The sequence below is a fragment of the Schistocerca piceifrons genome, chromosome X (assembly GCF_021461385.2).
Source record: "Schistocerca piceifrons isolate TAMUIC-IGC-003096 chromosome X, iqSchPice1.1, whole genome shotgun sequence".
Classification (NCBI taxonomy): Eukaryota; Metazoa; Arthropoda; class Insecta; order Orthoptera; family Acrididae; genus Schistocerca; species Schistocerca piceifrons.
In genome coordinates this window covers 449150018-449175956 of record NC_060149.1, presented here as the reverse complement: position 1 = coordinate 449175956, position 25939 = coordinate 449150018, and the positions used below count along the sequence as shown (strand labels likewise).

Sequence of the window (25939 nt, the reverse complement as noted above, 5' to 3'; positions counted from 1 at the left end):
AAATCGCTTAAGCCAAATGTCGGGCTGGTGCCTTTGAAACTGCAGGACTGATTTCCTTTCCTTTCATTTCCTAATCCCAGCTTGTGCTCCGTGCTCCCTTTCCAATGAAATCGATGTCGACGGGACGTCAGACTCTAATCTTCCCTCCTAATTCTGTCATAATCGCCTGGTTTCATTCGACTACATTCCATTACTGTTGTTTTATTTTCGCCAGTGTTCACCTTACAACTTATTTTATGCTCACTATCCATTCCGTTCAACTGCGCTTCCAGGTCGTTTTCTGTCGCTAACAGAATTACAATGTTATCGGAAAATGTCAATATTTTAATTCGTTCACTTTCTATTTTAATTCCCTTTCTATATTGCTCTATTGTTTCTTTCAATACTTGTAGCTGTACAAATTCTGTATCATCTTGTCTCACTCCTTTTGTCAAAAATGTTGAAATATGTGAGAATTCCTAAGGGACCAAACTGCTTAGGTCATCGGTCTCTAGACTTACACACTACTTAAACTAACTTAAACTAACCTATGCTAAGAACAACACACACACCCATTCCCGAGGGAGGACCCGAACCCCGTGCGGGAGGGGCCGCGCAGTTCATGACATGACGCCCCAAACCGCGCGGCCACTCCGCACGGCCTTCTTTTATCAACGACTGCTTCCACTTCACGTTCGTCTACTCCTGTAATTGAAGTCTGGTTGCTGTACATATTGCATATAATATTTCACTCCCTGTATCCTACATCTACTACCTTCAGTATTTGAAATAGTGTATTCCAGTCAAAATCGTCAAAAGCTTTCTCTAAATCTACAAATGCTATAAACTCGGGGTTTCCTTTCTTCAACTCATTTAAGATAATTCGTAATCAACGTCCTGACTTATAAAAACAGTAAACTGGTGTAATATCTGCTTAGGGTAACACTGTCGGATGTTTTCCAGCTGAACATAGCGAGCGATTCTGGATACCATTTGTCAGGACGAAGAGCAGGTGACCATGTTCATAACATTACCATTATTGTGCACATGCAGCGATGGCCTGGGTGCGTACGATGGCTGGTGCCAGAAGATGACATATCGCTGAGCATATCTGAAGTACTCATTAGAATTTTCCTTGATCCAATGGATCCATCATCCTGCAAAGCTTTTTCCCACAGAGCTGTTCGCGTTGGTGAGAGACTGGATAATGAAGACATCGCTTGATTGCAGTAGCTAGCTTATCCGTAGGACCTGAGTACTTTTGCCGTCTCCTCAGAGCCTTCAGGATGTACCATTAGCACTGAGGACAGAATAGTGCACTATATCTGCGGAACTTCTGAATAACATTCTGGGGAGTTTCCCAGTGAGATACAAATAGCTCAATGTTCCCTTGATTGGCATATGGGCATGCTCCTCATTGTTTTATTGCCCTACTAGCGGTGGGTTCCATTTCTTTTTATCCCGAGCACCTTCCTTTGAGGTACGACTCATAGTCCTCACTAAGTCATAAAATTATCTTAGGACAATTTGGCTCTCTCCAAATCTCTGAGATTCTCGTTAGGGCCCCCAGCTATACTTCATCTTCAAAACGCGATAAGATAAGGTCTCTCTCTATCAAGCTACCTAAGTTTCTTAGGTCTTCTGACTAGGCGCTACAATCTGGAACTGTGTGACCACTACGGTCGCAGGTTCGAATCCTACCTCGGGCATGGACGTGTGTGATGTCCTTAGGTTAGTTAGGTTTAAGTAGTTCTAAGTTCTAGGGGACTGATGACCTCCGAAGTTAAGTCCCATAGTGCTCAGAGCCATTTGAACCATTTTCTTCTGACTACTTCAATCTCGAAACTTTGCAGCTCGTTCACTAAATCGAAGACAGCAGCAGTAGATTATCAACAAAAGAATAGTTGGATGATAAATTCTACCCTTATTCTTCCATGCACATCTTTATATGAACCTTCAGACAAAAGAAAGAGATATCCCTTTACAGAGCAGTTATCCGAATGGGGCGGAAATCGGTAGATACATGTACATGTACGGACAAACAAATGAGTACAATTACAGAAAAATTCAGTGATTTATTCAAAAGCTCAGTAGGAAGACCTTCACAAATTCAAAACGTAAATAACTGGTTGGTCCACTTCCGTCCCTTATACAAGCAGTTTGGCAGAGTTGTTGGATGTCCTCCTGAGGGATATCTTGCCAAATTCTGTCAAATTTCGCATTAGATCTTCAGAATTCCGAGGTGGTTGGAGGGCCCTGCTCATAATGCTTCAAACGTTCTCAATTGGCGGCTACCTTGCTGGTGAAGATACGGTTTGGTAAGCACTAAGACAAGCAGTAGAAATTCTAGCCGATTGCGGCCTGACATGATCTTGTTGAAATGTGAGTCCAGGATGGAATGCAATGAAGGGCAACAAAACAGAGTGTAGAATATCGTCGACGTACCACTGTGTTTTAAGGGCTCCGCGGATGACAACCGTAGGGGTCCTGCCATGAAAAGAAATGGCTCCCCAAAACATGACTCATGGTTGTCTACTCTTATGGCTGACGACAGTAAGTTTGGTATATCGCCGCGGTCCGGTGCGTCTCCAGGCATTTTGGTTACCGAGGCTCAGTTCGAGCCGGCCGGTGTGGCCGAGCGGTTCTAGGCGCTGCAGTCTGGAACCGCGCGACCGCTACGGTCGCAGGTTGAAATCCCGCCTCGGGCATTGATGTGTGTGATGTCCTTAGGTTAGTTAGGTTTAAGTAGTTCTAAGTTCTAGGGGACTGATGACTTCAGATGTTAAGTCCCATAGTGCTCAGAGCCGTTTGAACCATTTTGAGCTCAGTTCGAAACTGGACTAATCACTGAAGATAATTCTACTCCTGTCAATGTTTCAGACTGAAGACGTGTCTAGAAACACCCTAGATAGCTCTTGGGTACCAACGTGATTGTCGCCGGCCGTAAGGGCCGACAAGCAGGAGTGATGGTTTGGGGTGCCTTTTCATTTCATAGCAGGACCCCTTTGGTTATCACCCGCGGCACCCTTACAGCACAGCGATACGTCGACGATATTCTACGCCCCATTTTGTGGCCCTTCATGGCAAGTCTCACTAGGCTAACATCTCAGCAATATAACGCCCATCCACACAGTGTGAGAGTTTCTACAGCTTGTCTTCGTGCTTGCCAAACCCTGCCCTGGCCAGCTAGGTCGCCGGACTTCTCCCCATTGAGAACGTTTGGAACATTGTGGGCAGAGCCCTCCAACCATCTCGAGATTTTGACGATCTAACTCGCCAACTGGACAGAACTTGGTGCGATATTCCTCAGGAGGATATCCAACAACTCTGTCAATCACTGCCAAGACTAACTATTATTTTCCTATGAGCCAGAAATCGGTCTATTCATTATTGATATGTTCAATTTGTAAGGCTCTTTCTCTTGAATAAATCATCCAATTTTTCTGAAACGTTAACCATTTGTTTGCTTGTACATGTAATTCACATCTACCAAAGTCCGTCGCATTCGGATAATTCCTTCGTGATGGGTTGAGTTTTCTGCCTTAGAGTGTGTGTTCTACATACTTCTTACACATGGTTTTTGTTTTTAATTTGAAATTACTAAATATCTAGAGTAATACAAATCGTACGGAAAAAATGTTCCAGATGGAACGTTAATATTTTCAAGGAGGACATCGGTTTTTGCTATTAAAAACTGGCTCATTTGATTCTGCTTGCAATTTTCGATACGAACGTAAACGGTTTTGTTCTAAACAGCTGATATTGTTGCTGAAATTTTAATTTTGTTTTCAGAATTTGATTGTACAGTAAAACTTTTACATTTAGACATTTAAAGGTCTGACAAATAAGCTACTTTTCACTTAACGTAGATTTTTTTTTCCTGCCAGGCTTGTTTAGTTTCATTACAACACCAACAAGGTGATTGATTTCGTTTAGTCCAAAGGAAACTCACCATTTCGAGCCATCTAGCACGAACGAAAAAAAAACTGTTTCGTATAAAACCTAGGTATTTTTTTGGCGCACCTTAATAAAGAAAGATGGCTTCCCATTTGAAAGAAAAAATCTGATCCCTATGCGGGGGAGAGTGTTGAGTGGTTGGCCAATTTTATCGCGCATATATATATATATATATATATATATATATATATATATATATATATGCGCTCTCAGCAAATCACTGATCATCGTAGTCTACCACGTCGATGCCACCTCACTCCCCCAACGCATCTCCACAGCCTTCACAGCTCCCAACGAAAATAAATCGCTTTCCTTTACCCCTCCATGAAATCCGATCCACCGTGATATATACCCATCCAATAAGATCCAGGAGAACTCTACCACGCACCCATTGTCAGGGCTCCCTTACCCTCCAATCCTCTCTATAATCTTCCTAAGTCTTGGTTCGGAGCCATATCCCTATCCACTCTTCCCTCATTCCTCCTCCAAACATCCACCATCAAAACTCCCTTCTATGCACTACCTTTAAATGCTACATTCCCATGATACCCTTATTCTTGGCAGCCTATATCCACTCGTCTCTTCACTCAACCATGTTTCTACTTTAATCAGTGAACACATCGTCCTTTCCGTTTTCATTTATGCAACCATCGATCTGTTTTTATATATTCGTGTGCAACACTCATTTTCGATTCATCTGTGCCTATATTTTTTTTAATCACCAAGTCAACCTTTTATATTTTTAAATATGCAACTGACGAATTGTCTTTTTATTGCACAAAACGTTCAATCTTGTCAACCGCCAAGCCCAGCTTGAAAAAAACCTCTCAGTAATGCAGCTGCCTTAAATTTTGCAAGACTGACTGTTCCATTTACTCATGTGTCTGTAGCTCCAAACTGAGCTGTGGTCTGTTCCCACAGAGAATGAATGAGATTTACTTTATTTATTGTTGAGTTTTGGCAGGAGCGAATGTGTTTGGCAGATGATCGTGGAAGAAGCGCTGTGCGCACGCTCTGTCAAGAAGCCGCCAACTGAGGAGGCTTGTCTGCTGCCTTGCCCATTTGACTGCGTGCTGTCGCCCTGGTCCAGTTGGTCGCCTTGCTCCCACAGTTGCACGTCGCCCGAAAAACTCGCCCTGCGCCAGCGCAACCGCACAGTCATCGCGCCACCAGGAGTCGGTAAGTGCGAGCAGCGTCTAAACCCCCTACTACTGTTGAGCAATAACTGTAAGGAATTGCGTAGAATAATTATCTACGTTGCCTGTTATGTGTAACCACATTTTTTTCAATGACGTGAATATTTCGACAGCAGCTGTCGTAGAAAACAAAAACATAAATCATTTCAACGTATCTTGTTAAGGCGTCAGTGTCCAGGGACAACTAAGTCCGAAAATGATATCCGTGCTTGCTACTTTTCTTAGAACTTCACAGTTTTTACTACAAACTTTTTTGCCGTAACCGTAAAATCCCCTACACTTTCATACAAACTTGCCAAAATACTGATATAGTTACGTTAACAGCAAATACTGCTCGTAACAGGTCCATTACATTGCCACCAGTCTGAAACTTATCCACTGCTCGGAAAAACTCTCTCCGCTACGCCTGACGCCTACGATCTACAAAAGACAATAATGTATCAAAGACAACTTTCAAAAATGTTATATAGATATTAGAATGCAAACTACATGGGTTGGATAGAAAGTAGTGGCAACACTGCTGTAATATAAAGGAAGTGCGTCACATAGCTTGCCAGCTGTCTGTAGCTGATAGCAGGTGGTCGGCTGAAGTACTAATGTGAGCAGGGACAGCAGCGTTTGAGTCAATGGCAGTGTGTACTATCTGAAAGTACGGGAGGCCAGTTCAAGCGCCCTTTAAGGCGTGTTTAGGAAACACGAAGATTGTGCTCGGATCAAGACTGAATTAGCACGTAGTCGGAGCTTTTAGCAATGCTTCTTTCTGGCACTGCATCCCATCAACCTTCAGGACAATGCACGATGCCAAACGTCGAACCCCGTGCAGTAGCTCCTGCATGCGAGGGGATGGGAGCTACCGGAACATCCACCGTATTCATCCGATACTAGTCCGTGCGATTACGAGCTGTTCGCCAAATGAAGGAACGCCTTCCTCGCACGTCCTACAACACAAGAGAAGACATCATCCTTGCGAGACATCGATTGAAATGGATGCGCTGACGGTGTAGGACGCCTCTTATCTGTGTGGGGGAAGGAGATAGAAATGCGGGGCAATTGTGTTGAGGTCAGTACGGTGAATGTCTGTCAATTAAATACGGTATGAATTATAACCGTGTTGCCACTACTATTTATCCAACCCATTTTTGTAATAATTGTTTTGGTACCGGTACATTAAAAAGAAGACATTCACGCGTCATTGCAGAATATAATTTGTATTAATATTTATAATTATTATTTTAACTGATTCTGTTTTCATTGAATGTAAGGATCCCTGGATGACTAACATTTCTGGAATTACCGTCATTATGCGTACAATTGTCAGATAAATTTGGAATCGGGCAAAGGACGTCAAACAAGGGTCGTTACAAGCGCCTGTTTCATCAACGACAATCCCGGTTAGCGTTAACAACTTTCATTTACGTGCAAGAGGGAGCATTCGTTCGAGACAAGTCAAACTACAGAGTTGCGCTTTATTTTCAAAACAAAATTGAAACCACCGGAGATATTCAGTACTTCAGAAAAATAATAAATAGAACAAAGATGTTATAAGCCAAAGCTACGTTTCCTGTCTTTTTCTCATATTTCCTGGAATAAAATACTGTCCCAAGTTACTGGAAATTTAATTTTCCAGTTGGCTTAAGTCTATCCGGGAATTGCAAGTTTTGCTGAAGTTTCCGAAATTTAGAATATCCGAAAGGATGAACGTTTCCCCCCGATATCATCTGGAACGTAATTTCCACTTACCTACGCTTTCATTTGAGCTCGATTGCTTTTTATATTGGTGTAACGTGTTCTTTTTCTGTCTTCTGTTTAATATCACCACATTCTAGTTGCTTCATTATGAACACGTAACGTCCAGTTCCTCTGCAGTTCCGCCCTCGCTACTCTTCTATTCCCTCCCCCCTCCCCCCCCCCCTCGCCATTCTCCGGGCCATTAATTTAAGTTTCGTACTTCCTTCTTTGAGCGCCACATTTGTTGCATTACTTAATATTTTGTACTCTTAGGTTTAAACGTGTTCTCTTTCACTAATAAATTTATTTCTTTGTTTTTTCCACTTTTACAGTAATGAACCTGCCAGAGCTCTTTCGATTATTTCAGTTCCATGACCACCGAGAACGTTAGAGGCTCACCATCTCTACTCAATCTGTCGACATCCCTTTTCTTTGCACTACGTACTAAAATTCAGCCTCCAATTAATGTTTGCTAAACAGTGATCTGCTTCAGTAACCGGAACAGGGCACACTTCTTACACAACGATAGCTATGTTACCATGCAAGCATAAAACGAATATCTCCCATGGAAAACTATATTTTCATTTCGTTCTGTGTTCTTTGTCAGTTCCTGTATTTTTTTCTCTTCTTGTTTTTCTTTGTCCTCGTACTCAGACAAATAAGGTGACGCAGTATTGAACACTGACTTAAATTTGTGAAGAGCATGAAGATTCAGGTTCCTTGTGATTCCCTAAAACACTTCATGCAAAGGCAGTTGTGGTTTCTGTGAAAGGGACGCTGCCGATTTTCTCCGGTCTTTGCCCATTCCGAACTTGAAATTCACATTTAGTGATATCGTCGTCGATTGGGAGCCAACTATTGCTTTTCTTTTAGTTTTCTTTGTCTTTTAGTAGACTCAACTTTGAGGCGGGTTGTTAGAATGCATCTTTGTTTTTTTTTTACCTCTGTTCCACTCGAAACCATTGTCCTAGTGTCGTTTCGTAGTCAGTAAAAATACTATCTAACTGTCCGTAGCAGTCGCAGTTCTCTTTTCCTCAGACCTACCTTGAAAGTGTATTAGAGCTTAGCAGACGGCAACCAAATAATATTTTCTTCGCTTCACCATTGGCTTTAACTTATCCCAATTGACCTCTCTCGTCTTCACGCAAATTGAGACAATTTGTACTGCTGCATAGAATGGTACCTATGTATTTTATGATCTTGTGAATTTTTTGTTTCCAGTCCTGGTGGGGATATTTTCCAGGAAGGTCCATCAATATTTCGCCATCATCAAAGGCAGACTTTAGCATTTCTTGAAAAACATACCTCCTGGCGTCTCCGCAACTTTAAATGAGTATTATTGTAAACGTTGATCAAGAATTCGACGAACGTGCCTGTGTAAGTTTGACACTAAACGGCTATAAAGGCTACTACGTTTCACTCTACGCTTTTTATTCATAAGCATTGTGTATCTGGAGCTCCGATTAGTAAATTGCCATACTTCTGCATGGCATTTCTCATCTCCTTCAGGACAATGTTACAAAACTATTTTAGGGACCTGAAGCATTTCGAAAGAATTCCAGGTGCTTTTAAATGAGGAGTAAATATGAATTTTTTATTTTTCAGGTTTAATTTTCAAAGACGGATTGTGATTAATTATTTTCCTCCATTGAACCTGAAGTGTGCTGAAATTTCGTCTAATTTTTTAGTCAATGGACCTACATTCCACTTCTTCCCATAAAGATCGATTGGTATTCAGGCTCCGGCTTTGAGCAAGCCAATCAAGCAAATCCAATTGTTTTTCTTCGACCCGTCATCAGAATGTTTTTCTTTGTGTATAGGAACATGATAATGATCGCTCGGAAACATCAAATTTCAAGCTATTATGACCGTTTTCATAGCGGGAAAAGTACATTGTTGTCTAAAACTTTATGCACAACTATGTTTATTCTCCTGTCAATCAAAATTAGTGATGTGAAAACAAAGCAGGGAAAACAATCCTTTATTATTACAAAACCTTAAATGAAATTTACCGTAACTGCAGCACCATCGAACAAGTACCATTTGTGGAACATGCTTCAAGTGCACGCACGGTAATGCCCGAGTCATATCATGTACCACGAGTGGCTGCTCCATTACCCTCCTCCCATTACTACTCAGACCAAGGACAGCATCTTTTACATTATTTAAGAGTAGTGTTAAAAGTACCTCATGCCATTAGAAAAACTGTAGTTGCTTCACTGTCTCTGTAGAGAGATAGCTACTTATACTTGTACAAATGAACGCGCACCAAATTGGCTTGCAACAGAAGTACGTGAGCCAGAACTGGATCGAGACTGCACGCCTTTTTGAGGATGGTTGGCGTGGTGTTTGGGCGGTTCTCCAGAACTGACGACTGCGAAAACAGGATGGTAAACCAATCTAGAAGATTAAAATCATTAGTAAGATAGCCCACCAGTATAGAACTCTGATACATGGCGGGACAAAAGTTGGAAAAAACGAAGAAATAGGATTAGGCTGAGACAGTTTCAAGAAGGAATATTTCACTATACAGCGGAATGTGCGGTATTTAGAGACCACATAGCAGATGTATACTACATGAAGGAACAAGAGTCGAACCCGGTGCAGGTTCAGTAAGTAGAGTTTCTCTGAAGTTTTCAGAGTAGGGGAGAGCTACTGCAAGAATAGAATCTACGAAGGCGGGTCATTAATCGTGGTTGGACAGCTAAATTGGTAACAGCATCACTCCCTAAAGATAATGTTCGAGTTTTGCCTGGCACACATCATTGTATTTGCCCCCTCGTTGCAGTATTCTCGAACGAGTATGAAATGTTAGGGGTGTCATAGGTGATCTTCAGTGCAGATAGTTATTTATAGTTGACTTGAGACGCGTCGGCCACAAACGTGACAGGTCTTGTTACTTAAGACGCATTAAGCACCTCAACACGACAAAAGGCGAAGTAAATCAATATATTTGCAGACATGAAGAATATTTTGTAGAATTGAAGGCATGTCCCCATTCCTTTCGTAATATGATTATAGTTCAAATGGCTCTGAGCACTATGGGACAATTTCTGAGGTCATCAGTCTCCCAGAACTTAGAACTACTTAAACCTAACTAACCTAAGGACATCACACACATCCATGCCCGAGACAGGATTCGAACCTGCGACCGTAGCGGTCGCGCGGTTCCAGACTGTAGCGCCTAGAACCGCTCGGCCATAATATGATTATGGTTATAGCAGTTCAGTTCTTCTATTAGCGACTTGCAGAAGTCCCGCCCAACTTCAAACGTAACTGTACTTGGTATCTTTGATTTTGCGGCTGCATAGACATGTCTTTGACCAAAGGAGTTTGTGAACCTTTAAAAGCCTCCTTCTTTGTAATCTGCCAATAGGTAACGGTAAAATCAAGCGTGTGCGGAACCGCTAGAGGACAGCGCGAGTCTTCGCTTCTTCTACATTAGGGGCAGCTGGTGACGTACGTAGTTGCAGGTCCAGTTTGGTCCTAGTTGACGTGTACTCGAAATGCTGCAGAAATATACTAGGATTTGTTGCTTAATCGGCCTATTATATGCGACTTCGTTTCCAGATGCACTGCACGTTTCAGGAAACCTTCCAACAAATTTAAGTCTTACATTCGTGTTGCCTAATACTGATTTTATGTGATCCTCCTGTTTCATGTGGCTTGGTATTACCCCTGAATACCTATCTGATGTGACGCACTCAAGACATCATCACTAATCTTTCTCCTTCGAATGCGAAAATATTTTGTTGACACCGACCTACATAGGGAGAAACGATCACTACGATAAAATAAGGGAAATCAGAGCTCGTACGGAAAGATATGGGTGTTCGTTCTTTCCGCGTGCTATACGAGACTGTAATAATAGAGACTTGTGAAGGTGGTTCGATGAACCCTCTGCCAGGCACTTATATGTGATTTGCAGAGTATCCATGTAGATGTACATGTAGATGAAAATCTTGAAGTCCGATACTATTGCTTCCTCTCTCTTCGTTATCTTACATTTATCTACATTTCATTTATTAGATTTGGTGAAAATTGTGTTCGTGTACAATCTTGAAGTGGAACTCATCCTATATTATAAACCATTTATCTGTACTGAGATCGTTAGAGGTCCTACTACACTTCTATGGGGTACACCCGACGCTACTTTCATTTCTGAGAAAATGCAGTGTCCAATGTAAGATACTGGGTTCTATACGTCAAAAATTCATCGAGCTTAACCACATATAGGTGAAGATGCCTCGTATGATAGTATGTTGATTGGAAATCGACTATGTTAGGCCATGAAAACCGCCAGCGACTGCGAGAGAATGTGCTGACCCCACGCCTCTCCGCAACGCACCCGAAAACACCATCGGTAGAGAATGACACGGTGGTCGGTCGGTGCCGTTGGGTCCTCCACGGTGTGTGGGTCGTCGTTTAGCAGATGATCGGGAATAAACCTGTTCACCTGTCCCTGTTGTTAGCAAGATGTCGTGAATGGATAAAGCAATCTGTGTCAACAATCCATCCTGATTATTAGAGAGAACGTTGTTTTCCTGCGGGAACTACATAATTTTTGAGTTCAGAATAAGCTCTGGGATCCTGGAACAGACCGACGTCAGCGATATTGGTCTGGAATTTTGTACATCGGATCGTTTGCCCTTTTTGTAATTATGGCTGACCCGCATTCTCTTCCAATAACGAGTAACCATTCGTTGCGCAAGAAATTTTCGAAAAATATGAACTGAGAATGAAGCTAACTTCGAAGTGTATTCAGTGTAAAATCTAACTTGAATTCCGTCAGCGTCTGATGCCTTATTTGCTTTAAATAGGCACAATTGTTTTCCAGCGCCGGTGGTGTTAATGTCTACATCTCTCACTAGCAAACCCAGCAATGCCCCACTATTGAACAATATATAGTGGGATTGTAGATGTGTCCTAATATCCTGCTTCCCTTCTCCCTACCAATCTCCTCCTCACTCCTCTCTTTCTCTCTGTCTATCTCATCCTCCTCCCCCTATCTGTCCATTTTCTCCTTCCCTCCCCTCTGTGTCCACTTCCTGCCCTCCCCTCTATCCATCTCGCCGCCTCTCTCATCTTGAGCCCTATTTACTGTTATTGCTAACAAAACGTTGATTGGGAACTGAAGTCGCTAAAATGATTGGATAAATTGGTTGAGATCATTGGTAAACGGTATATGAGAAAGATCTCTCCCTCGGTGCGGCGGCAGAGAAAGTTGCGCAAACAGTGGTGGGCCCAACGACAACACAGTATATTGGAGTGGCACCATAGTACCTTTCCAGACGAGTTCCGAATCAGCACACAACATGGGTTTACCCTACATGGGGGCTCTCAGGATAGCGAACTTCGCCAGATTCCTGTCATCATCGTCATATGTGCCCAACACTTCGCGTGACTTTATAGGGTGCCTCTAGACACGCAACACGACACCTCTGCTTCGCATAGCCGGTTATATAGACAGCACCCTTTACATTCCTAACGTGTTAAGGCCAGTATCTGTGCCCTATCTTCGAGGTTTCCGTGGCGATATCTTCGATACGGGGAGAGGGGGGGGGGGGGGAGGGGGAATTCGACTGGCCAGTACATTCTTCAGTTTTCTCACTCAGTGAAAATATCTCGTCATGGGTTACCTAGAGGCTGGCACGCTACCATTTGCCATTAGTGCATATGCCAATTCTCTCACGGAGTTGAGCAACTTGTTATGACGCACCTTGTATCTTCCGCCAAAGTTCAGTTCGGCTCAATGTCCAGCTGGATTACACTCAACGCTGCTTGCCAGTAGATGCAGCTCTGTGCATTAAATTTCACGCCCTGAATACTCCCAGACCGCCTACAGATTTAATAATTTATCCTTCCGTTATATAGTACATGCACAATAAATAACGTCTCATTGAATGGAACATTTAACTTGCTCGTTGATTTTACGTATGACTGAACTTCCTTGCATTTTCTGATAGCTCTTTCGGCAGGGACTAACTGCGAAAATTATTGTACGCCCTACGCATGTCACATGGGGACTGTACGGATATTCCTAATTTGGCAGTAGTGGGACATCAGATTTGGGAGCAACCAAATGTATACAGCGATAAACATGTCTTCATCATCAATTTCAGTATATATGAATCTTAACACACCAAACGTTAACAAACTCCAGGTACTTAAATGTCAAACAAGACATCTTACATTAAGAACAGTCCTTCTCTTTACACCATCAGCTCTACAGAGTCAATCAAGCAGTCTTCTTGAACAGTGTCCTCTTGCATCAGACACCACAGCACTCTGTTGGCTACGGTCATGTTACGTGTTCACTACTAGTCCATGGAAATTTCTCCCAACATTCCCATGGTGTGAATGAGCAATCCAATGAGATACTTTAGTCCAACGTTTTATAATCTAATATTTGTTACACTGTCTAAGACAAAAAAAACTAGGCACCACGAAAGAATTACCTGAATGGGACAGAAATCGTAGATGTGATGTGCATGCAAAGGCGAACAAAAGATTACAATTTCAGAAAAATTGGATGATTTATAACAGAGAAAGAGCTTCACAAATCAAGCAAGTCAATAACGAAATGGTCCACCTCTGGCCCTTATGCAAGCAGTTCTCCGGATTGGCATTGATTGCCAGAGTTGTTGGATGTCTTCCTGAGGGATATCATGGCAAACTCTGTCAATTGGCATGTTAGATAGTCAAAATCCCGAGCTTGTTGGAGGTCCCTGCCCATAATGCTCCAAACGTTCTCAACTGGGGAGGAACCCGGGGCCCTTGCTGGCTAAGATAGGGTTAGGCAAGCACGAAGACAAGCAGTAGGAATTCTAGCGGATGTTATCTTGCTGAAATGTAAGCCCAGGATGGCTTGCCATGAAGGGCAACAAACTGGGGCGTGGAGTATCGTCGATGAACGGCTGTGCTGTAAGGGTGCTGAGAATGACAGTCAAAGGGATTCTGCTATGAAAAGAAATGGCATCCCCGACCATTAATTCTGGCTGTTCGGCTTCATGGCAGACGACAGTCAGGTTGGAATCCCGCCGCTGTCCAGGGCGACACCAGACACGTCTTCGAGGCTCAGTTCAAAGCGGATATCTTCACCAACGACAGTTCTACTCCAGTGTATGAGATTCCAGGCCGAACATCTGTGATAAGCACCGACATGTATGCAAGAGGGTGGTTTGGTCTTTGAATGGAAACTTTTTGATCGCCCCTTACAAATGATTAACGTAGGGACTTGACACTAGTGTCACCCGGCTCACATCAATGATGAATATCGGTGGAAAAGAAGTATGGCCTAGCCGGCTGAGAAATGGCTTGTAGATAATCTCTTGAGGTAGCGTATTGCAAAAACAAGGAACAGATCCTTTGGCAGAGCTGTTACTGCGAACTCAGAACTCATTGTTTTCAATTGTAGAGGGAGTCGAAAATCATTCTGAGATTACTAAATGCTGAATGTACTAAGTGACTGGAGCGAAGCAGCACATGGCGTGATTTGAGTCATATCACTAGAATGTTAACTTTCCAGGGATACGATGGTAAAAATGAATGCGCATATCACGAAGGTAAAAGTTCTTACGAAGTCTTCAAGACCAGCAGTTAACAGTAAGCACTCTGAACGCATTAGTAAATAAATCTACAGGCAGTAGGCAGAACTATTAAATACAGCATTTTAAAATACATACCACTGGCACCTAACATGACAAAACCCGACAGCAAATAATAACACTTTATTTATTGTGCATATGCTATATAATGGAAGAATAAATTATTAAATTTGCAGACATTATGGAGGTATTCAGATTGCGAAATCTGGTACACAGAGCTGCATCTCCTGGCATGCAACAATGTGTCTAATCCCGATGGACATCAAGTCGAGGAGGAGGAGAGGAGGAGGAGATTAGTGTTGAACATCGCGTCACCGGCCGGAGTGGCCGAGTGGTTCTAGGCGCTTCAATCTAGGCGCTTCAGCTACGGTCGCAGGTTCGAATCCTGCCTCGGGCATGGATGTGTGTGTTGTCCTTAGGTTAGTTAGGTTTAAGTAGTTCTAAGTTCTAGGGGACTGATGATCTCAGATGTTAAGTGGCACAGTGCTCAGAGTCATTTGAACCATTTTTGAACACCACGTCGACAACGAGGACATTAGAGATGGCGCACAATCTCGGATTACGAAAGGATGAGGAAGGAAATCGGCCGTGCCCTTTCAAAGGAGCCATCCCGGGATTTATCTCAAGTGATTTAGGTAAATCACTTCAGGATGACCGGACATAGGCTTGAGCCATCATCCTCCCGAATGCGAGTGCAGTGTGCTAACTACTGCGCCACCTCGTTCGGTTACACCAAGTCGATCTAAGCTTTGATGACAGATATGGTGTACGTCGTTCCAAACTGCTTTAACTCTGGGCCAAAACTAGCATATGCAGCAGGTCGGACCAACAGAGAACTGTAACAGGAAGCTGGAAGTCAAGGCGAGGAACGATTGATTGAGCGTTAGGGGACCAGTTGTTTTCATATACATTTATTAAAGGAAAAAACAAATATACTTCAAAAATTAATAAAATTCAACACGCAATAGTGTCTGAAATCATTCATTAACAAAAGTTGCACATAATCTTAGAAATTCACAGCAGTAAACATATCACTATTGAGCAACAGCCTTGCAGCCCTCAGGCTCCTCAACATACGCAAATGTTAAATAAGAAAATATTCCATATATTAAATTTAAACCTGTATTTCATGAAAGATCGCCTGCTGGCAATAACAAAATTTACACAATCTCCTCCCTGAAATGACTTTGCGATTTCAGTATAATCAAGTGTAATAATAGTACAAAACGTAACGTAGGAACAGCTCCCCTATGCTAGAGTCACCCACTCTGTATGTTTGTTCAATTATATCATTAACAGCACTACATAAAAGACAGAACAGCATTTAATTATGGTGCAATGAAATCAGTTCTTGAAGAGTAAGAGCATCATTAGCATTGAACACAAAGAAATCTTACAAATAGGTATATGTACAAAAACAGTATACTAGAAATATAAATGGAATAAAACAGCGTGTCTTCCCTTCCGTCAGTGTGTTGCTGCTGAGTCAAATACTTCCATACGAAGACAATCCTTCCTCTTGGCTCTTGTTTCTCCCACCAGTAATAACACACTCATACACATCCGCTTTAGTGCTTGCGGAACAACACAGTGGAACAAAATCACACCTGTAACAAACTTGAGTTTATAGTTTGCAGGGACAATGATGAAAGGTAGTCGCTTCCACAGTAGTCCAAAAGGTCATTTCGTTGGAAGCACGATAAGCGCTGTAAGTGGTTTACCATGACATCGCGACCAATGCCAATCTCCAATATCAGAAACATTTAGCATCCTCGGCGGCATTGCCTATCCCCTTGGACATAATCACAGTTTGGGCACATAATCCACAATGCATGTCCCAACCCAGTTGCTGTCAAACATGAACAGTCCGAGTTCGTCCAGAGCGCCACGGTAACTGAGGCGCACCGTGTAACCGCGGTCCTCGCCTCGTTGCAGGCCTCGCGCGCCACCTCGCACACGCCAACGAATAATCGCGTCCTCTGTAGGCATCGGACACGAACCCGATGCTCGCCGGAGGTGAAGTAGCGAGCCGCAAGCCGCACCAATGCCGACACGGCACAGAACACATATGTCCTTGTGACATCATTGGGAAATGACGTTGCAAAGAGTTAAAGATATGGCACAAGTACCGGCCTTAATATGAGACAAATATAATAGGTGCATCGATATTATTGGTTATGCGAATCAGAGGTGATCGTGTTGTGCATCAGTGGCACCGCCTGAAGTCACGCGAAGTGTTGGGCACATATCACGATGATGAATATACTCTGGCAAAGTTCGCTGTCCCGGGAGCTCCAACATTGAGTAAGTCCATCGTCATGCTGTGCCCAGAATTGGAATTCGTTTGAAAAGATAACGTGGTGCCACTCATTTACCCAGTGATGTAGCTGGGCCTCACCAACGTCGGTGTGATTTTCTCGGCAGCCACACTGAGGGAACGAGCAACAATTTTGGCCGTGCTGACAATCAGTGGGGCTGCAGACGTCATCGCATTGTCATTTAGGGTAACTTTCTTGTTGCAAACAAGCCAATTTCTTTACTTATGTTACGTGACTTGGCTGCACTATCCTCCACTGCCAAGCAAACAGTATACCCTATCTTCTCCTGCGCTAGTCGCGTTACGTCTTAATCCTTCATATGACAGTTATAGATTCCCATCCGACTTGATGATAACCATAGTGGTACGGTAAAGTATAGTCTCAATAGGACACGATGTAACCGCTGTCGAATTTCGACCCATACTGGTAGAAGTTTGCCCTTCTTGTTAGCAAAAGCCTCGAGAATTTCTTGATAGATTTACTTCAAAATTTTACACGATACTCTAATAAACATTCGGACGGATGTAAAAAACTAAACTCCACCCGAACAGGCCATGAAGGCCTAACGGCACAGGCCGGCCGCCGTAACATACCAGCACACACGCGTCAGAGGATGAGGATATGGAGAGGCATGTGGTCAGCACACCGCTCTGCTGGCCGTATGTCAGTTTACCAGACCGGAACCGCTACTTCTCCATCAAGTAGCTCCTCAGTTTGCCTCACAGGGGCTGAGTTCACCCTCGGAAGGATATAGGCTACATAACTTTTTTAAACAACAATGTACAGGTTTTCCGTTAAAGCCGACTTTGAGGAAGAAAATACAGTGCAGTGTAATGAAAATGAGCGGTTTCATCATTTTCTTTCTCGCAGTAAGTTTAACCTACGATAGCAGGTCATTTAGATCCTTAGACTAGCTGCTTGTCCTTGTATATAATTTCAAACAAAAATTTTATATACAACAATATTCTGTTTTGCCTTCTTCCTCTCAGACGGTTTTAACAGAAAACAGGGAAGTTGTATTTAAGGGTTATAATATTATAATTGGAATACTCCTACAGAATCCGAAACTTTGTAATCGTACCCATTCAGAGATCAAAACTATGCGAAATACTGTCGTTGAAGCTAGTATCCTCACAGATCCAGCAGCTGGAAAGATCTCTCTCATATACCGATACCAATGATCAAAACCGATCTACCCACTCGTTTCAAGCGACTTCAGTTCCCTAGCATTCTTTTGTTACAAATAACAATAAACAACGCTCAAGATGAGAAAGTGGGGCGAAATGGACAGAAAGGAGAGTAGGAATTGGAAACAGAAAGGGTAAAGAAGGTGATGAACAGAGGGAGGGGGGGGGGGGAGGGGGAGAGGAGATGGACAGAGACAGGGCGAGGAGGAGGAATTGGGAAGAGATGGGCCGGAAAACGAGATTAAGACATCTATCAGATTCCACCACATATTAAGCAATTATGGGGTATTGCCGGGTTCACTAATGAGAAATATACACATTAGTACCACTGGCACTGAAAAACAATTATGTCTCTTTAAAGCAAACAAGATATCAGACCCTGATGGAATTCCAATTAAAGCTTACATTGAATATGTTTCGGAGTTAGTTCCTTTCTTAGCTCATACTTATCGAGTATCTCTTGCGCAGCGAATGGTTACACGTTATTGAAAGAGTGCAGTCCACACCCGTTTACAAAAAGAGCAAATGATCTGATACACAGAAAAGACCAATATCGCTGACGTCATCTGTTCTAGGATCCCAGAGCATATTCTGAAGTCAGACATTATCTCGTTATAGCAGGAAATAAATTTTTTCTCCAATGATCGGGATGGATTTGGGAAAAACCACTCGTGTTAAGCACAGCTTGCTGTAGCAATATGTTGCTCTCAACGGAGGCAGGTGAACAGGTTTTTTACCTCTTTCTAGGTTTCCGACAGGAGTTCGACATTGTACCAAGCCACCCACTGTTCTACACTAAACTCTTCCCACAGGCACTGACGGGTCCAACGGCACCGACCGACCGTCGTGTCATCCGCTGCTAATGGCGTCAGCGACTGCGGTATGGAGGGGCGTGGATTCAGCACACCTCTCCCGGCCGTTGTCGGTTTTGGTGACCTGACATCTTCGATTACTAACTAAGATACTATCATACCAAGTATCTTCGCAGATATGTGATTTAGCTAGATGAATATTTGAGTTATGGAACCCATTACATCGTAGATCGTTACAATGGTTGCATTTATACAGTGTCTGTATCTTCGCAGTACAGTGTCCTTCAGACGCACACGTATATCTGAAGGACATCGTTCTGCGTAAATACAGACCCTGTATAAACACAGATACTGTAACTATAAATGATGTAATGGGTTCCATAACTCAAATATTCATCGAGCTGCGTACATGTCTAAAGGAAATTGCATTGCGGGGATACAGACACTGATAAATACAGACATTGTAACGATCAATTATATGTCCAAGCCTAGACGGGCTAAAATGACGATATAATATTTGTCTCCCTGCACGAATCACGGAGTTGGTACAAATTTCAATTCATTGCTTCAGCGTACATCATATCGTAGATAAAGATGAGACATAATTAATATATCACCGAGGCTTGAGGTGCAGGCAGGATTACCTCATTTAGCTCATTGCTAAGGTGCTATTCCAGTATTGAAGGAACCCGGCAATACTGACGCGAGTTTAAAAAGAGGATAGCAGTGGACTGATGCGTGAATCGGAATCTGTATCAGGGAGAGAGACGTACTAAGTATATGTGATTCAGGCAAAGTTTACTACATCATCAATTACGTAAAAACCACGAATACACTTCCAGTTGAGCCTAAATTAGCAAGAACTTTATCTCTACCTGCATATCTGGGTCTTTACTCTGTGCCTACCGTGAAAAATTTGACGATGGTCCTTATCTACATTCGTGCCACTGTTTATGCCGCAAACTGTAAATGTCAAGTCACTTCGTCGTTCATGTATCACAAGTACCGAGTGGTTGTAATTAAAATTTCCCTATTTAACACGTTATAACACGAAAACTAAATACCTTACGAGTACCAAACTTGGTAGCATCAATGTCCCGAGTATGGGGTGCATTATTTCCATGCGTCACAGCGCCTCCGTCCAGTTCAAACTATGGCCACCAGGTGCCGTGATCAGTCATCGTGATTCATAGTCTCACACAACTGGCCAGTCACAGTGCACTTGTTGACGTGTCAACATGGACTTGGACAAAAGGAGCAGGGCATTGTTGATGAAGCTCTCTTATCAAAACAACAGTAATGCTGCTGCTGCACTTCGAGAGTAAAGCCGGCAAAAAGGATTACGGAAGGGTTTTCATTCTCCACCTGCTGTGTGGAGCGTGATGAAGAAGTTCGAATCAAATGGAGAACTGAGCGTCTCTCCACGAAGAGGCCGACGACCGGTTGCACCACAGGTGGTTGATGAAATCGCTGTTGCTATGGCAGACAACGCTGCGCACAATCCCCGATCATCAGGCAGTGCGCGGTCTACTGAACGGAAAGTACTTCGAAACATTCTCAAATTGTCTTCGTACAAGATCCAGATCGTACAGCAGTTTTCACCACAGGACGCACAACGACGTGTTGACTTCGGTCTCCACTTTCTCGCAAGGATTGAAGTTGACTAGGGCTGGCCCTGGACCATCCTATGGACAGACGATGCTTATTTTACTCTGATGGGTGAGGTGCACACACACAATTGCCGAGTGTGTAGATCTTCACCTTCAGTCACTGATACATGAAGTTCCTCTGTATGGTGGACGTCTCACCGTATGGTGTGGCTTCACGGCTACGTTCATCATTGGCCCACTCTTTTTCAACAGGCTGTGCGCTCAAAGACCAAAGACGTGGAGTGTGACTGGCCAGCGTTATTGCGATATGTTTCGCCAGCATGTCACACCCGCCCTTCATTAGAGATACGCATTGAACTCAACAGTTTTCATGCAAGATGGGGACCCACCGTAGAATGCTCATGAAGTTCACCTGCTTCTCCGAAACACATTTGGAAACGATCGAACAATCAGCCGATCGTTTCCAGATGCTTGGCCGGCACGATCACCTGCTCTCACTCCCTATGATTTCTGGTTGTGGGGCTACCTGAAGGGCAGAATTTACCAGGGTAACATTCACACATGTGCTGATCCGAACCGCAGCATATCAAGAGAGGTAGCCAGCATACCTACGGACACTCTTCGTTCTGCTGTGCAGAATGCAATCCTCTGCTTTCAGACTCTTCTGGACACTGATGGGCGCCATATTGAGCCCGTTTGTAGCAGTAATGGTACCGGTATGTAATGGTATGATGTACCGTAGCAGCACAGTTGCAGTTGGATTGATTCTGCATCATTTCTCTTCCCCATGTCCTTGACATTAGTGCTACCAAGTTTGGTAATCGTACGGTAATTAGTTTCCGTGTTATGACGTGTTAAATACGAAAAGTTTAATTATAACCACCCGGTATATATCAACATGTACTTGTTATATTTTGTATAGTTACTCAGGGAGTGCTAGATGTTCATTATAAAAGTAACTGAATCTACCATTTAAGGGAAAAATTAAACACCTTCTCAGCCTTCGTAATTGTTTAAAGTACTTGAAAAGATTAGAACGGAATCTGCAAGAGACTGCTTGAGAAACTTTAGGGATCGTCGACTTGAGAATCTGTTGTGGTAAACGAGCCGATTTAGAGATCAGTTTAGTTAACTCTCAACGAGACGATGCCACAGATATTGGTTGTTGATTAGAAGGGTGCTGATGTTATGGAGATTTATTGTAAAGTGAGATGAAGTTCTATAGTTTAAAGTTGCGATACACTATATCATAAACATAAATTCAATAACAGAATATTCATTACGGAAAAATAAAGCGCATTGTTAGCAATAAAATACACGTGGAGAAACGCAGCGCACTAGTCGCAATACCAGAAAACAAATTTCGCGGACGATAGCAAAGGATATATAATCGTTAGTTGCATCTCATAATTACTGGGATAGCTTCGAGAAACGACCATTTGTTTGTTACTGAATAACAAGGAAGCATACGAAACAAAACGTATTACTTACACAAGCTTTACGAATCCTCCGCTTGTATCTTAACATAGCCCAACGGAACTGCGGCAGCATGATTCAATACACAAAGAAAAGTGGTATAAATTCACTTATTTATACCGTATTCTATCTGAAATCACTGAACAAAATACTCCCGCGATGTTTTAAATAGTGAATTAAAGCAATTTCGAAACACTTGCCGGCCGCTGTGACCGAGCGGTTCTAGCCTTTTGTCCGGAACCGCGCGGCTGCTACGGTCGCAGGTTCGAATCCTGCCTCAGGCATGGATGTGTGTGGTGTCTTAGGTTAATTATGTTTAAGTAGTTCAAAGTCTAGGGGACTGATGACCTCAAATGTTAAGTCCCATAGTGCTTAGAGCCATTTGAACCATTCAAAATATTTACAAATGTGAAATAGAGAGCAAGTTGATCTACAGACACATAATTCAAAGTAGAGAGAATACTACATCAATTTACGTTATTAAATCGGAATCTGTTAGAAGATCACTGATCAGGCACTTCCGCGGCACTTTGAACGGTTAAACTACAATCAGAACACTGTGTGGAGGAGATCTAATAGCTCCTTACATTGAACCAAAGTTTATCTGTGCAGACCAACTGCACCTACGTCCGTCTAGAACTGCCGCTATCTTAGAAGTGAAGAAGGCCCACGCTGGCCTCTAGAGGTTCCCGCCTCGCGTGATTTTACTGTTACCTTATACCAACGTACGCTGCGAGAGGCTTTTATACATTCAAGAACTTCTCTGGTCCAAGACTTCGTATGCAACCATAGAATGAAATACACTCTGTACAGATTCGTTTGAAAGTTGTCGAGATTATTACAAGGTGCTAAGATAAAAACTGAACTACTATAACCAGACTGATATTACGAAATGAATGAAGTCATACCTCCATTTTTATTAAATGGTTGTCATTTCTACAAATAAATTGATTTCATTAACCCTTTAGCGTCTTGGGGAATTTAATGGGTCTCAAGTGATGAGACCTGTCGTCATGTCTGTGGGCGATGTGTCTCAATTCTCTATAATTTGTATGCAACAGGCCCTAAGCTACATAAAAAATCTCCTATTCAGAGTTGACACTACTAACGTTTCGAACTCGTTCGAATATGTTGAAACGAGTAGGCAAACACTATGGGTTGTAGTTAATAGCACCAGCCATATGCCAGACCAGACTCGGACGTTGCTTCTAGCGAAAGAAGCCCTTACCAACTGAGTTGTCCAAGCTCAATTAAGGACACGTCCTCTTAGATTATATTCTGCCAGTATCTCTCTCCTACTTTGCAAACTTCGCAGAAACGACATACCTTTCTGTGACAGCACTCATGGAAGAACTGAAGTTGTGAGAGCGGGTCACGAGTCGTGCCTGGCTAGCTAAGTCGGTAGGAACATTGCCCGTCTTGTTCCATCGTGCAGTTAACATCTGCCAAGAAGTTTCTAAACAGCGCTCACTCCGCTGTGGAGTGAAAGATCCCTTCTTTGAATTTTCTCAGCCTTATCCTTTTTCTTCGTTTTCTCCAGGTTGTGTCCCTCCATGTATCACAGTCCTACGTTGGTCATCGATCTTATTAATCATTTCAATCATTCAATTGTGACCGATTTCCCATCCTGTTCTCACAATCGTCAGTTAGCCTAAGAGGGCAAAATCGTGTACGCCAACGGTCTGTGAATTGTGTAACCATTAATGTGTGTGCGTTATGTTTCTAATTGGGTGGGGGAGGTAAGAACCAGACCAACATTTGCCCAGGTGCAAGTGGAGAACGCCCGAAGTTCACACCACTGGTTATTAAACCGGCGCGCAAACATGATATAGTTCTCTCACGTATCTGTGTGGCAAGCCAATTCGGTACGCATTCAGTTGTACAAGTAAGAGTAACTACACTATGTTATCAAAACTATCCGGACACCTGGCTGAAAATGACTTACAAGTCCGTGGCGCCCTCATCGGTAACGCTGGAATTCAATACGGTGTTGGCCCACCTTAGCCTTGATGACAGCTTCCACTCTCGCAGGCATACGTTCAGTCAGGTGCTGGAAGGTTTCTTGGGGAATGGCTACCCATTCTTCAGGGAGTGCTGCACTGAGGAAAGGTATCGATGTCAGTCGATGAGGCCTGGCACGAAGTCGGCGTTCCAAAACATTCCAAAGGTGTTATATAGGATTCAAGTCAGTACTCTGTGCAGGCCAGTCCATCACAGAGATGTTGTTGTCGTGAAACCACTCCGCCACAGGCCGTGCGTTATGAACAGGTGCTCGATAGTGTTGAAAGATGCAACCGCCAGCCGGCCGCGGTGTCTAGCGGTTCTAGGCGCTCAGTCCGGAGCCGCGCGACTGCTACGGTCGCAGGTTCGAATCCTGCCTCGGGCATGGATGTGTGTGATGTCCTTAGGTTAGTTAGGTTTAAGTAGTTCTGAGTTCTATGGGACTGATGACCATAGATATTAAGTCCCATAGTGCTCAGAGTCATTTGAACCATTTGAGCAACCGCCATCCCCGAATTGCTCTTCAACAGTAGGAAGCAAGAAGGTACTTAAAACATCAGTGTAGGCCTGTGCTATGATAGTGCCACGCAAAACAACAAGGGGTGCAAGCCTCCTCCATGAAAAACACGACCGCACCATAACACCACCGCCTCCGAATTTTACTGTTGACACTACACACGCTGACAGATGACGTTCACCGAGCATTCGCCATACTCACACCCTGCCATCGGATCGTCCATTGTGTACCGTGATTCGTCACTCCACACAACGTTTTCCCCCCGTTCAATCGTCCAATGTTTACGCTCCTTATATCAAGCGAGGCGTCGTTTGGCATTTACCGGCGTGATGAGTGGCTTATGAGCAGTCGCTCGACCATGAAATCCAAGTTTTCTCACATCCCGCCTAACTGTCATAGTACTTGCAGTGGATCCTGATGCAGTATTTAATTCCTGTGTGATGGTCTGGGTAGATGTCTGCCGATTACACATTACGGCCCTCTTCAACTGTCGGCGGTCTCTGCCAGTCAACAGTCGAGGTTTGCCTGTACGCTTTTGCGCTGCACGTGTCCCTTCACGTTTCCACTTCACTACGACATCGGAAACAACGGACCTAGGAATGTTTAGGAGTGTGGAAATCTCGCGTACAGATGTATGACAAGTGACACCTAATCACCTGACCACGTTCCAAGTCCGTGAATTCCGTGGAGCACCCCATTTTGCTCTCTCACGATGTCTAATGACTATTGAAGTCACTGATACGGAGTACCTGACAGTAGGTGGCAGCACAATGCACCTAATATGAAAAACGTATCTTTTTGGAGGTGTCCGGATACTTTTGATCACATAGTGTAATTCTCTATAGAGGCACTGATGCAACTAATAGCACGAGGCACTCCTAACACTATTTTATTGGTCTGGAGAAGAGGAGCAGCCTTATGTAATGTTTATATGAATGCGTAGTGTCTGTTCTTTTGGACGTGTCCGAAAGAACAAAACACCAAGCATTCATATGATAATTGATTCGCCTCGATGGAAAATGAATCCACAACCTTAAGTGTGGATTCACATTTACGTTCGACCCTCAGCCTAATCTAAAATTAGCAAGCATGGAGGACATGGACGGGGACTGCGTGTAGGTGGCGCTAGGTGGGTATTTGGGCTGGTCGGGTAGCGTGGCGATATAGTCAGCGCATGTGCGATAACACCTGTGTTCGGGTGTCACAGTGGTTAACTCAGCTGCCTAGCAAGCAAGCGATCCTGGTCTCGAATCCCACTCCGTCACCCATTTTCGCTCGTCGCCGCTGATTCTGCGCAGAGTCCCGCTGCAGCTGATGTCATTAGTTCCTTCTCTTTTCGCTTCTTTCTCCCACCTCCCCTTCCAATTTATTTAAAACTGATACAGTGCTTTGTATTGGATTCAGCGGAACGTTTTGCAAGAACAATGGGGAAATGCGCTTAACATGATACTGAATTCTCACAGTGCATAAACATTTCAGCCCTATTATCTTGTTTTAGTGGCTGTGAACATACTTCTACACTGTTCCAACAGTCTTGGCCTCTACATGTAG

At 43.4% G+C, this 25939-nt stretch overlaps 1 protein-coding gene across 1 annotated transcript in view; it reads left to right on the top strand.

The window, feature by feature from the left end:
• The window catches only part of LOC124721953 (thrombospondin type-1 domain-containing protein 7A-like), a 1225854-nt gene that overhangs the window by 912269 nt on the left and 287646 nt on the right, over nucleotides 1–25939 (top strand). Inside the window, exon 13 of the mRNA XM_047247119.1 lies at nucleotides 4920–5115. Within this exon, the coding sequence (XP_047103075.1) occupies nucleotides 4920–5115 (196 nt within the window). The remainder of the gene's footprint in view (nucleotides 1–4919; nucleotides 5116–25939) is intronic.